The sequence below is a fragment of the Moschus berezovskii genome, chromosome 7 (assembly GCF_049115385.1).
Source record: "Moschus berezovskii isolate FMDL1 chromosome 7, NW_MosBer_1.0, whole genome shotgun sequence".
Lineage (NCBI taxonomy): Eukaryota > Metazoa > Chordata > Mammalia > Artiodactyla > Moschidae > Moschus > Moschus berezovskii.
In genome coordinates this window covers 69,131,995-69,146,564 of record NC_142466.1, presented here as the reverse complement: position 1 = coordinate 69,146,564, position 14,570 = coordinate 69,131,995, and the positions used below count along the sequence as shown (strand labels likewise).

The 14,570-nt window shown below is 45.6% G+C and overlaps 1 protein-coding gene across 2 annotated transcripts in view; it reads right to left on the bottom strand.

The window, feature by feature from the left end:
• The window catches only part of FRMPD1 (FERM and PDZ domain containing 1), a 162,646-nt gene that overhangs the window by 7,871 nt on the left and 140,205 nt on the right, over positions 1 to 14,570 (bottom strand). For both annotated transcript variants that reach the window (XM_055427075.2, XM_055427076.2), the window contains exons 7-14: positions 13,607 to 13,702; positions 6,923 to 7,048; positions 5,686 to 5,805; positions 5,006 to 5,142; positions 3,675 to 3,801; positions 3,429 to 3,524; positions 1,525 to 1,707; positions 533 to 680 (exon numbers count right to left, since the gene is read on the bottom strand). In XM_055427075.2, coding sequence (XP_055283050.2) covers positions 533 to 680; positions 1,525 to 1,707; positions 3,429 to 3,524; positions 3,675 to 3,801; positions 5,006 to 5,142; positions 5,686 to 5,805; positions 6,923 to 7,048; positions 13,607 to 13,702 — 1,033 coding nt within the window. The remainder of the gene's footprint in view (positions 1 to 532; positions 681 to 1,524; positions 1,708 to 3,428; positions 3,525 to 3,674; positions 3,802 to 5,005; positions 5,143 to 5,685; positions 5,806 to 6,922; positions 7,049 to 13,606; positions 13,703 to 14,570) is intronic.

The window sequence follows — 14,570 nt, the reverse complement described above, 5'->3', positions numbered from 1 at the left end:
ATCAATAGTGCTGAAGCAAAAGCCTGGTGGAAACTGGGAAAATGTTCACCTAATCTGGCCTCCCCTACTTCATTCCTTATGTCATATGATTTTTACCTTCTATCTCTATGTACCCTGTTCTTAATAAACATGTAAGGCAGAGAATTTTTATTATAATTCAAGAGAAGCAAAAGAGGCATGAGATGAGAAGCTAGGTCAGCTATACTTTCTAAACAAATAAGTGACATCTTGTTTTACTGTCAAAGATAAAATACTGTGAATCTTAGAGATGATTTTAGGTAATACTACAGGGAATCAGAGACCTTCCACAGTCTTCCTTGGCTTTATGGGACTCTCAGGTACATAGAAATCCTCTCTATTTACAATTTTGGAAAGATCAGCTGTTTACCAAGAAACGAATGGAGACACAGCTCTCATCCCCTTGAGTGGAAGCCTCAGCTCCACTCAATGCACCAACCCCTTTCAGGCTGCCTTGACCTACAAGGCAGTGAAGTAGGCCTGTCCTTACTGGGTCCAAGCCTCAGCACCTCACCTTCTTCAGCAGACACCCGGTGCACCTGCTGTCTGTTTCCAGGCCAGAGGAAAATGGAGGTCACTGGGTCAACAAACAGCCTGTAGTACCCAGCAATCAGGCAGGCTAGGTCTTTTGCACTGTTGGATTCCAGCAGCAAAGTCAGAACCTTTGAAGGTAAACAGGCTCTTAAGTGCATAAAGGGCTAAGGCTGGCAACAAGGGATACAAAGTCTGAAGGCTGGCAGCAAGCGATAGAAAGGGCAATCAGGCCATGTGGGGCCCATGAGAGATTTCAGCCACGGTCCATAGACAGGCTCCCTGGTGTCCCGACAATATACCTGTCCTCACCTACAAGATTCGAAATGAGTATGCACACACACAGCCACACAAGCACTCACACATGCAGTGGGTTCCTCCCATCCAGTCTCCACAGTGTCTCCTGTCCTTCTATCCCTACCCCAGCCCCTCATCCCAACCACCCCACCCTGTTCATTCATGCTATTGCACCTCTTCAAGACCTGACCTAGAAAAGAGAAAGGAGCAGGATCGAGTAGAGAAGGAAGGAGAGGGGGATAAGAAGAATGAAGCACCAGTCCTGAGCATGTTGGGTTAAGTCAAAGGATGCAAGATAAACGTAGGACCTTCCAGAGAGGTACAGGAAGTACCCTATACCACTGATCTATTTTAATTGCTGTCACCCAAAATCTTGGGCAGCCATTCTGGTCTAATGTATGTGATAATACCCTCTGGTGCTCCCATCTAGGTTGCTGAACCTGTCAGGAAAGTACATGGTCAAGCTCAGTTTATAGAAAAAAAACCTTTTAGGACCTGCCCAGGAAAATGTACCCTGTTCATTACTTTCCCTTTGATGGGACAGGATGGATAATTCCATCTCTTAAGAAAATGATGGATGTGAGACTCTGTTAATATTCAAACTCACATAAACTACCCTCAAGAAATTTAGCCCCAGATTCCAGAAGCTGGATTCAAAATTTCTTCCCCATGCATTACCTTGACATCCTGGAGATACACTTTGACCATGCTCACTTTCTCAGACTCTTCTGTCAGCTCTACACGGCTGATGTTGGCAAACTCTGCCAACGTGGACATGATGTTGAGTTTGCTATTGATAATTTGGCTAATGCCATACTTGGCTCCAACCAGAAGGGCAACGTAGGATTCTCTGTCCTGTAACTGCAGAGGGCAGGAAGAGGAATTAGTTTCCATTCACAAGCTAGGGAAAATACATTACACATGTAGGACATGATACCTCTCTCTGCAAACCCCTCACCACTCCTCTAGATGACCAAGTTAGGTGACAGCCTAACCTGGGCCCCATTTACAGATAAACTCAGTATAAATTTATCTCCCATAATACTCTTCACAATAGAGGATCAAACCACGGGACTTTTACCTGTTCCATAAACACAGCCATATACTTTCACACCTATGTGCCTAAATTCACATTGTGCCCTCCACTTGGAATCCCTTGTTATCGTTACCTATTGAAAACCCACCCTTTTTTAGAACCTTCCATCAAAACCTACTGCCCATTGAAAACGCCACCTGATCTGCTCCTCAAACCAGAACAGTCCTTTTCTATGTTGATTCCACACCACATCCTCTGTCCTTCTTGGGCAGCATAGAACTGTCTAGGACTAGGATTTCTAGCACTTCTAAGCTCAGATTTCTTACTGTTATTATTTGTATTTGCGTTGCATATTCCTTTAAGGTCCCTGACAACAGAGTCTGTGTACGTCTACGTCTGTACCTCCAGTGACCAGCAAGCACCCTGAGCCAGTTCAATGTAGTTGGACTTCTCCCACTCCCAGGTCTTTCCTTAAATATGAAAGGTAAAGAGGAACTGGACACAGGAACCGGATAGTTGGCAGAGGGCAGGATTAGCCCTAGAGAAAAGTGGGTAGTTTTTCTTGTACCTTCAAGTTTCCTTTCTGTGATCTAGTGTCTTCTCCACCATTTAGTCCACTACTTGTACAAAGACTCGACTAATTTTTCTCTTCCCCAAACAATCAGATGCTCTTCCTTTCTTTCAAAACATCAATTCTCTTTTTCCATCTACATTGTTAGGTCAGCAGCCTAATTAAATTAACGCATCACCGTAAATGACTAAGAAGCACACCAAATCCACTGAAAGGAGCTTTGCTACTATTATTTTTTTAAATCTCTAATTGGTAAATTGTCTGGCTTTGTGCTTGAGAGTTCTGGGGCTGACTGGTGGGGGCAGAATTCCCTTAAGCCACATCCTACATCACTTGACTGCAGCAGAGCACAGAGCTCTAGGCCTAGGCACCAAAAAGCAGACCAAGGGAGGATTGGATAACACAGCAGAGGACTCTTTTTCTTGTTTTCCCTTCTCAGGTCCATTCCTCACTTCTTCCCTTCTGAATAATCAGGGCCCCAGCCTCCAGTCTAACATTCTTATCTTTTCTTCATGATTTCCCTTTTTTCCTCTTCACCTTCATATACCCAAAGCTAAAGGGTAAACTGATCACAGTATCTTGCCCTCAGAATGCCTTTCCTCTGAAACCTGGCCAAATGCAACCTCTTGCCTTTCCTTAATCCCTTCTCCTTCCATTCAACCTGAAGCTGGCAGTGGTGGTCTCTTTGACTTTCCAATAATGGTCCTGTGCCTCTCATGGCTTTGCTCTGCCCTGTTTTGTGCCTCGTTGCATCATTCGAGGATGGGAACCATGTCTCATTCAGCTCTGCCTCCCCCAGCATCTGTCAGAGGGCTGGTGTCAAGCAATGGCATGATAGACGCTCCCTGACGTCATAATGTTCACTTTCCAAAACAAATTCTAGTCCATGACAGTCCTCAGGAATTTTAAACTAAAAGATACACTGATGTTCAGAGGCTCTCTTGCATCCCTTATAAGAAATTCTTTAATACATACCATTAAAGTAGCATTAAAGATTTTCCCACCGTACGTCTTGAGTTCCCCAAGGATCTGTAGGTAATTTAAACGTAGCTGGGCAGCAGAAATAAGTTGCTTAAATAAGGGTGAAAAAAAAAGAAAACAAAAAAAGACTGTTGAAGTCAGAGCTATTCATTTACCTAAAATGCAGGCAGTGTTGAAAATTCTCCCCCTGAGGTTTCACAACAATCAGCGTGTGGTTGGCAGGGGCTATGGCTAAATTACCTTCTGTCTGGGTTCCAGCAAGTTCTGGTTTCTCTTCATGTGGAAGCTGATGGCTTTCTTGATGTCTTTTCCTTTCATGTTTCGTAGTAAAGTTGGAGATATAAAGTTCTCAATTCCCCAATCCTTCCTGCCATGAGACATTGGAGACAAGGAGGCTCATGTCTACAGTGAACTTGACTCTAATGAAGAACGTAATTATATTTGATTCAGTAGTTATTGTTTCAAGAATACTGTAATTATGAGCTTCTTTCTCAGCAGAAGATACCTGGCTGGTCTTGTGGAGTATATGTAAATATATATATATGAAGACTGTATATGTGTGATATCTATCTACCTATTTATTTATACAAACATACACACACTCCACAAAAATGAGCCATTCTGGAATTAAACCCCATGATCATTCAAGGAGCCCATTACTCCTTACACGTGTTCAGCACAGTCTCATAGGGCAACACACAGAACATGTGAATCCCTGAGGCCATGCTTGAGGATGATGCCAGCCTAATCCCCCACCACCCCACCCAACAAACTAGTTAAAAATACAGATTCTCAGGTCCCACTTTCTAGAGATTTAAACTAGGATATCAGGGGGAAGGCCAAGACACGACTGAGCGACTGAACTGAACTGAACTGAACCTAGGTACAATATAAATTAAATATCATATCTGTTACAAGTTTGTCAACAAAGAAATTACCTTGAGTGAAAAAAAAAGTTCTAAGAAATGTAAATGAGACATGAACTTTTAGATAAACTCTATTAAGATTAAAAATGTCTGTCTAAAACAGAAAAAAAAATAAATTTTTAAAAATATAATTCATCAGTAGGCAAGACAGAGCTGAGATTTGGTGAGGAGATGAGTAAATCTGGGTGATACCAGCCAGAGCAAAGTGACATTTTAAGCTAAGAATCTGGAGGTGTCAGAGCCTCAGGACTTGAAACTGCTCTAATAGGAATGTAACACAACAGGATTTCGTTCACCACAAATGAACTTCCAGGGAATTCCTGCTCTCAGAAGAGCTTGATGCTGAAGTTGTCAACTGATTTCCTGAGATATCCTCCCAGGAACTGGGAATTTACAAAGGGATCCTGTGTCATTCCATCTGGAGCTGGCTTGGGCCCCAGAGGGAGCATCCGGGTTCTGACCTTGGGGGAAGCCAGGCTGTGTTGGAGAGGGTGCAGAGGGAAATGAAGGGAAGACAATGGACAGATGGGGAGGTGGGTGAGTGTCAGCTTCTTGTGGATTCTGGCCATCCTGGCTCAGGGCCAGCCAAGTGATAAATGCAACACAGCTGCTGTTGGCGGGACACCGAAGTCCCCCGCCACTCACTCTATGTACTTCAAAGAGATCTTCTGCGGCTGCGCACATGCGTAGATCCGCTCCTGGATGTGCAGGGCTGCCAGCCGGAGTGCTGAGCTGCACTTCATTTCAACCGCAAAGCGCTCCTGGAGCACATCACTGCAGCTCTAGGAGAGATGAGATCAGAGACACTGGGAAACAAGAACACATGGATTGGGTTCCTAGTGCTCCTAGTGCTCTTGGGTGAAAGGCAACTTGGAGACCTAGCTCTGCCAATTCTTGCCTGTGTGACCTTGGTTGCCCCTTTTGGCAATAAAATCCATAACTCTAAAGATCCTGGAGAAGGAAATGGTAACCCACTCCTGCCTGGAGAATCCCATGGATGGAGAAGCCTGGTAGGCTACAGTCCACGAGGTCGCAAAGAGTCTGACACGACTGAGCAACGGAACAGAACGGAAAGATGGTGTTAGAAAATGTAAATCTACATTGAGGACTAAGCTTTAAGTTCATTAATATATTGCAAATCGCCTAACATAGCAACTCAGTGACATAAAATGGAATTCTAAGGGATAATCAGGCCTACTCTCCCTCAGACCAAGATAATCCCTACCAATGAGTTGCTTAATTGCCTTGAGCTCATGTTCAAAATAACCCAATGTGCCATCTTTGAGAAAAACCACTGTTATTTTAGCAAGGGCAGACCAGGTCACCTGCAGATAGAGGTATTCAAAGGCCACAGGGTCTTCTTTCAGGAGGTCCAGGGGGTCCCTGGGGACAAAACAAACCCTGAAGAGGCAGCGGTAGTCATGTGACTCCTCCCTTTCCACTACCTGCAACGCATAAGAGAGACACGGTTCATCTTCTGTTTTCGCTCTCAGTTATCCCACAAAACAACTTAAATTAAAAAAGACAATGAAAGATAGTCCCTAGAGATTTCAGTTTTGGTTCTTCCCACATCAGCACAGACCTGTGCCCTTGATTGACTTTCCCATGGGTATAAGATGTAAAAAGCTCAAAAGAACAGTTTCACACTCATCCCATCAACCTGTTCCCCTTTCCGGAAGAAATCTCTGCATCTGGTTTCTTATATACCCTTCCAGAGACTGTATGTGTATTTATGCTCCTATAAATAAATGTACATTCCTTCATTTCCCACAAATAGTAGTATACAATACATTATGTGGGTATATATAATAAATATACCCTGTACCTTACTTTTTCTTCACTTCAACTATTTCAGTGGTTTAATTTGATTTCTTTTTCCAATGCTAATGGAACAGAAGTGATTTTTTTTTAAGTTTGTAAGCAGCAATGTTAGGAAATGAGTGACCATGGTAGGAATTCATCTGCAATGAGGAACACTCAGAGCGGCTTCCATGAGCTCATGCCTTGTTCATGCTGCTCCCTCTTCTTAAAAAAAGCCCCCTTTCCTTTTCCAATTACTGAAATCCTACTCATCTTTATAGTAGTACACACTCAATAAGAATTTATGGAACTGACCTGTGTTTGGCTTTTGAAAGCTGGTATAACAAAGCACTACACGGCTAAAAGACTGAATGATATAGATCGACTGACTGTGTTAGCCCTGTCCTGCTCAGGACAAGTTTCACAGAAAGGGCTGAGCCCTAGCAACAGATGCTTCCCTGACATCTCAAAGGTGGGCGGTTCAGAGGAAGGTCATCAGATCTGGAAGCAAAAGATGGGGTCTAGTGGTTGCCTTACCTTGAGTAAACTACCTTACCTCTCTAAGCCTCTTTCTCCTCGTCTGCAAAACGGAGGCCTGCCTAACTTTGTTCACAAACCAGGTTGAGTGAGCTCTGTGTTGTCTGGGCACAAGAAAGCACATCAAACCTGCAGATGCACTGCACCCTGTACCCAAAGGCTGTGGCCGAGGCATGCAGCTCACCCTGCCCAGATCTCCCCACTGGGAGCAGAGGCAGGTGTTACCTGCTGGATGAGCTCTTCCTCATGCAGCAGGTGCAGCCGTGAGACATTGTACTGCTCCTCCAGGACCAGTGCGAAGTACTCTGTGCTTCGGATCGACAGCTTCTCCTTCACCGTGAGGATGATGTCCTGCAGGCACAGAGGCACGAGGGTCACCGAGGAGCGGGCCGGCCCTCACATTCAGGCACAGAGCGGGGAGGACTCCCCTGGTCTCCCCTCTGCTCCTCCGTGCTGCCAGGGTCCACTGCCAATACAGGAGGCTAATCTTGATGGGCCACACGTGGGACTTCTCATTACCCCTTCAGGGCCCTGTGCCACTCCCTTCCCCTCAGGGCTCCAGTGCCCCCCGTATGGCCGCCCTCTCTGGCTTTACTTGGGAGGCTGAAGCTATCCGTTGGGGCCTTAAGCCCCTCTTCAAGGTCTCCAGATCCATCCTATCTCTGGAGTCTGCACTGTCAACTACTTACCAGACATAATCCCACCACCTGCCCTCTCTACCACTGACGGAAATCAATCTGATGCTTCTGAACCTGTTTCTTCCTGTGAAACAGAGGATTACGATGCCCGTTTAGAGGGGCTGATGGGGTGAATGAGAACTGATACTGGGCCACCAGAACTGCTATGCCACACTCCCCTTGTTCACTACAGGGCCCCCCTGGCATCACAAGGTCTTTGCTGCCTCGGGGCATTCACAGTGCTGTTTCCTCTGGCTGGCAAACTCTTCCTGCACTCTTCCCAAGGCTACCTCCGGTCTCTGTATCTAAATGCTACTGTCCCTATTATTCTCTGTCCCAGGGTCCTGTTGATTTTCTTCATCACTATGAGATCTTCTTCAATGACAGCACTGTCTTCAGTAACAGACAGTACAGTGAAGTGAATGGGCTCAAGACCTAGACTTCTAATCACTAGCTTTGTCTCCCTGGATAACGTGCCTACTCTCTCCACGCCTCAGTGGTTTCATCTCTAAAATGGTCATAATAGTCACACCTCTTTCAGGGGTTGTTGTGTGCATTAAATGGCTACCCCCATACATGGCCTTTAGAATAGCACCTGGCAGATGACAGGTGTTCACTGCCTGGTAGCTGCTGACATCTGTTTTTCCGCTTATTGTCATTTACCTGCTAGATGCTAGACTCCCCCAGAATATGAACCTCGCTTGTCTTGTACTCCATTATATCTGCAAGGCTTGGCATTCAGTGGTGCTCAATAGACTTCCACTCAATGAATAAACAGTCATCATGGACTCATCATACACGTCCTGCTAGAATTTTAGATTTAGTAAGTGCCAAACCATTGGGTGCTACCTGCTCCTCGTGGCTCCCCATTCTGAATCTTCTTCCTGCTTTCTCCATCACCCCCCATAACTAACCAGTGACTAGGTCCTACAGTTTATTCACCTCGAAACTCAACAACATTAGTTCATTGCCTACTGTGTACTGGCCATGATGGAGAGCCCCTCTCATGGCTCTGTCCACTCTCTCCATTCTCCATTTGGCCTGAGCACACACATTTGTCCTGGCTTTGTTGATTCATGTCCTAAGGAACACCCTGCTACCCTATCTGATCTCCACTCTACAGCTAGAGCAGAGGTTGGAAACCAAATCCAGCCCATTGTTTGTTTTTGCAATTATAGTCATATGGGAACACAGCCACACCCATTCTCTACACTGGCAGAGGTGATAACCATGACAGAAGCCCCCGGCCCATAAAACCTACCGCATTCATCATCTGGCTCTTCACAGAAAGAGTTTGCTGACCCTTGACCTAGAGGAACTTGTCTAAGCCTTGTATTGCTCATGCTCTCCCTGGCTCAAGAATATTCAGTGCCTCCTCCATCATGGCCCACTAGCCCAAATCCAGATCCCTCAACTTAACATTAAAGGTTCTCAAGTATCAGGTGCCAACCCATTTATTCCACTTTATCCTTTGCTGCTGCTTCTGTTGCATTTTGCTTGCAAGCCCCATATACTTGCTAAACTTTGCCATCACTGGGTCTTTGTTGGTGTCATTCCCCATGACTGGAAATCTGTCTTCACGCACCACTCCTGATCCATTCCTGTCCATCCTTCCAAGTTGATCTCATAGGCCACCACATTCTGGGGGCCGTTCCTTGCTACCTAGCTGGAAGCTCTCTCTCCTGGGAGCCCACAGCATCCCATTTTCACATCTCACTCTCCTGCTTCTGAACACGCTGCATTTGCCATAGTTTCTTCATGAATTAACCCTAGGTCCCATCTCCTCACCCCAGCCCCACCCCAAGACTCTGGGCTCCCTAAGAGAGTGACCCTAGGGGGTTTATTTCTGTTTCATTAACAGCTTTGCTAGCACACACAAGTATCACTAAATGACATATTATTTTCCTTGATTTAGAGAAAGAGGGTTTTATAATGTAAGAACTTTGCTTCTCTTGGTAAGGGAGTGAGGAAGAGAAGTCACTGATGACTTGACAGTGTTTTTTTCTCTTTTTCACCCATACAATTTGCTTATATTCCCCCTCTCTTTTTCTGTCACAAAGAACTAAAAGATTTGCTCTGTAAAAATTTGGCTATTACAGATAAGTGAGATTAACCAGTACTATACTAGCTAAATCCTTGCCCATTTCCCCAACTCAATGTGTCATCTTGGCTTTAATTGCCCTGTGGTGTGTGTTTTTATTGTAAATCATCTCAAAGTCTTTTTGGCCACTGAAGGAGGACTCCCTCCCCTTCCAGTACACTAGAATAAAGCACCCCCTCCCATTCCAGTGCACTCTGCTCAAGGGTGACAGAAGTAGAAACCATGTCTAAATGCATTTGCACAACTTCTATGCTGAATGGCAACATGGTCAGCTCCAGTGCAGGGTTCAGAGACAACGGACCAAGTTGGAAGAACTGCTTTTGATGAGTTTCAGATATCTGGTGTTCTCATCTGAAAAGTGGGTTAACACTTGTCACCTTATCAGGTTACTGGGGGCATTATGTGAGATAGCAAATAAGGAAATGCCCAGGGAATGCCAGACAAAGAGTGACACTGAACAAATCCGTTCCTTCCTCCTATTCCTCCTCTGGGCTTGAACTTTCCAGGGCCAGACAGGATTTCTCCAGCTTCTCTTCAGTCACACTGAAGTAAGGATGGAATAGGGCATTTGGGGCAGCCCTAGGAACTGCCATTAAGGTATGACCTAAATCAAATCCCTTACAATTGTATAGTGGAAGTGACAGATTCAAGGGATTAGATCTGATAGAGTGCCTGAAGAACTATGGATGGAGGTTCATGACTTTGTACAGAAGGTGGTAGCCAAAAACCACCTTCCACCTTTTCCACGAGAAAAAGAAATGCGAAAAAGACAAAAATGACTGTCTGAGGAGGCCTTCCAAATAGCTGAGAAAAGAAGAGAAGTGAAAGGTAAAGGAGAAAAGGAAAGATATACCATCTGAAGGCAGAGTTCCAAAGAATAGCAAGGAGAGATAAAAAAAGCCTAAGTGATCAATGCAAAGAAATAGAGGAAAACAATAAAATGGGAAAGACTAGAGATGTTTTCAAGAAAACTAGAGATATCAAGAGAACATTTCATGCAAAGATGGGCACAATAAAGGACAGAAATGGTATGGACCTAACAGAAGCAGAAGATATTAAGAAGAGGTGGCAAGAATACATAGAAGAACTATACAAAAAAGATTTTAATGACCCAGATGGTGTAATCACACAATGGTGTGATCACTCACCTAGAGCCAGACATCTTGGAATGTGAAGTCAAGCGGCCTTAGGAAGCATCAGTACAAACAAAGCTAGTGGAGGTAATGGACTTCCAGCTGAGCTACTTCAAATCCTAAAAGATGACTCTGCTAAAGTATGCACTCAAAATGCGAGCAAATATGGAAAACTCAGCAGTGTCCCCAGGACTGGAAAAGGTCAGTTTTCATTCCAATCCCAAAGAAGGGCAATGCCAAAGAATGCTCAAACTACTGCACAATTGCACTCATCTCATATGCTAGCAAAGCAATGCTCAAAATTCTCCAAGCCAGGCTTCAACAGTACATGAACCGTGAACTTCCAGATGTTCAAGCTGGATTTAGAAAAGGCAAAGGAACCAGAGATCGAATTGCCAACATCCGTTGGATCATCAAAAAAGCAAAAGAATCCCAGAAAAACATCTACTTCTGCTTCATTGACTACCCTAAAGTCTTTGACTGTGTGGATCACAACAAACTGTGGAAAATTCTTCAAGAAATGGAAATACCACACCACCTTACCTGCCTCCTGTGAAACCTGTATGCAGGTCAAGAAGCAACAGTTAGAGCTGCACATGGAACAATGGACTGGTTCAAAATTGGGGAAGAAGTATGACAAGGCTGTATGTTGTCACCCTGCTTATTTAACTTATATGTAGAGTACACCATGAGAAATGCCGGGCTGGATGAAGCACAAGCTGGGAATCAAGATTGCTGGGAGAAATATCAATAACCTCAGATATGCAGATGACACCATCCTTATGGCAGAAAGTGAAGAAGAACTAAAGAGCCTCTTGATGAAAGTGAAAGAGAGTGAAAAAGCTCACTTAAAACTCACCATTCGAAAAACAAAGATCATGGCATCCAGTCCCACCACTTCATGGCAAACAGATAGGGAAACAATGGAAACAGTGACAGACTTTACTTTCTTGGGTTCCAAAATCACTGCAGATGGTGACTGCAGCCATGAAATTAATAGACACTTGCTCCTTGGAAGAAAAGCTATCACAAACCTGCTGCTGCTAAGTCACTTCAGTCGTGTCCGACTCTGTGTGACCCCATAGATGGAAGTCCACCAGGCTCCCCTGTCCCTGGGATTCTCCAGGCAAGAACACTGGAGTGGGTTGCCATTTCCTTCTCCAATGTGTGAAAGTGAAAAGTGAAAGTGAAGTCGCTCAGTCGTGTCCGACCCCTAGCGACCCCATGGACTGCAGCCCACCAGGCTCCTCCATCCATGGGATTTTCCAGGCAAGAGTACTGGAGTGGCTTGCCATTCACAAACCTAGACAGCATATTAAAAAGCAGATATTACTTTGCTGACAAAGGCCCATATAATCAAAGCTATGTTGTCATGTATATGTGTGAGAGTTGGACCATAAAGAAAGCTGAGTGCCAAAGAATTGATGCTTTTGAACTGTGGTGTTGGAGAAGATTCTTGAGAGTCCCTTGGACTTCAAGGAGATCAAACCAGTCCATCCTAAAGGAAATCAACCCTGAATATTCACTGGAAGGACTGATGCTGAAGCTGAAACTCCAATACTTTGGCCACCTGATGCGAAGAATTGACTCATCTGAAAAGACCCTAATGCTGGAAAAGATTGAAGGCAGGAGGAGAAGGGAATTACAGAGAATGAGCTGGTTGGATGGGATCACTGACGCAATGGACATGAGTTTGAGTAAGCTCCGGGAGTTGGCGATGGACAGGGAAGCCTGGCATATACTGCAGTCCATGGGTTTGCAAAGTGTCAGACACGACTGAGCAACTGAACAGTGGGAACTGCCAATGGAAGGTGCCAGGGAACACTGGTGGTATGCATGCATTATGTTTGCATGTGTGCACACAAGTGTGTGTGCAATATGTGTGTGTGTGTATCTTGTCCAGTACCTAGAGGTGTACTTACCCACCTGAACCTGTTCTTCCTCTAATAACAGAGGAACTGGGCTCAGTGTTGACTTACATGGTTTCTAATGTTTGAACAACTCCTTTGTTTGTTTCTTCCCTGGAGCCTGCCTCTAACACTATTTGCTCCCTTGTTGAAAAACTATAGTGCTTTCTCTTATCGTCTATGGATAAAATCCTAATTCTACTGCCTGCCATTCAAGGCCATCCCTGCAGCCCAAGTGCACCCTCCCCCACTCCTCCTACAAGGAAACAGTCTCTGCTCCAGTCCCATGGGATGGTTTATTACCCCCCAGGCAATGCCTGTCTTACTGGCTCTTGGCCCTGTTCATGGGAGACTTCTTCAGCCTGATGTACATCCTCTGACCCCTCTACAGCTGTGCCACCACCTGCCCTTGATGAATTCTTAGTCACCCTTCAAAGCCTAGCTCAGGTCCAGATTCTCGGCAAAGATTTCTCTGACATCCCAACGGGATGAGACAGAATGCTCCCTCTCTTGTATGCTAAGCACACCCCTCGGCCCTCTCTTTACAGCCTTTCCTTCATCCTGCCCTGGACTGTTGGGAGCTGCTTGGATGTCCATTTTCCCTCAACTAGACTGCAAGCTAGGGGAAGACCACTTTCTACCTCTCTCTCTATCACCTGCCTCAGAGTGTCTCCTTTGGGGAAATGTAATTAAATCTAATTCAAACTGACTTCCATCCAGAATAGAATTTCCAGGGGCCTGAACCTGCCCTGATACCTAGCCTGGGTTTTTACTGGCTCTGGCCTTTTGGGAAGAAGGTGGAGCCCCATACAAGAGGCAGGAAATCCCAGTGATTAATGGGGAAGGCTAATGAGTTGTATTTGGGTGCTTCATCTCTCTGAACCCTGATTCCCTCCCCTGCAAGAGGGTGATTAAAATACCAGCTCGCTGGGTGTTTGTGCAATGAACTGAGATGACACAGTGCTTGGCTAACTGCAGGTGTTCAGACCATGGGATTGTGAGATCACCAAGGCAGCTGCTGGCAAGATGCCTGGGGGTCCTGGGAGCCAGCAAATTCTCACCAGAAAGAGATTCAAGTTTACTCCAAATACCTTCACAGTCGTGTGTGCCTCAAACTTGAAAGCTTTGGTCTGTCCATTCTCCAGGTACAACTTGAGCACGTTGGGCATACACAGCAGAGAATTACCCTGGAAGACACAAGAGTAGTGTCAAAACTGTCCCTTCCTGTTCCTGGGTGTGACAGAGCCTGTTTCCCTGGCCCTGCCTTGGTGTGGACAGCAGGATTCTCCCCAACTTCCTTACCACATTGTAGGTTGACTCTTGACATTCAGAGATTTCTGCAAGGGATGAGGCCTATGCCACACAGATACAGGCTTTGTTCCAGGGCCAGCCACAAGAACTGTTCAATGGGAGGGAGGAGGGTGAAGAGTGAGCCCTGCCAAGGGTATGCTGATGGCATTGCGCAGGCATATATGATACCATCCGCTGACACGTCACTGCTCATTGCCACCTACAGCAACTCAAGTGACAAGCATGCCCACTGCCCCAAATGGGCCTTTCTGAGATTCTCGCACTGTGCCTTGTAGGCTTGGGTGAAATGGGGGGTAGGAAGCTCCCTGAGAGCCCCCTCAACATTTCACTGCTGCATTCTCTGTAGTAAAGCATCACCAAAGGGCAGAGGGCCGCTTTCCACCTCGTGTTGTTGTTCAGCTGTGTCCGACTCTTTGCGACCCCATGGACTGCAGAATACCAGCCTCCCTTGTCCTTCACCATCTCCCAGAATTGGCTCAAACTCATGTCCATTGAATCGGTGATGCCATCCAACCATCTCATCCTCTATTGTCTGCTTCTCCTCCTGCCCTCAATCTTTCCCAGCATCAGGGTATTTTCCAGTGAGTCAGCTCTTCACACCAAGTGGCCTCTGCTCACCCCAACTATCCCTCTGGATTCATGGGACCCCTTGAGGGGTTCTGCCACTCTTGGAAGGTTTTTAGGGAGGGAAGCACACGACTGGTCTGTGTTTGGTGACCCCAGGCCAGCCAGAATTCCTGAGGC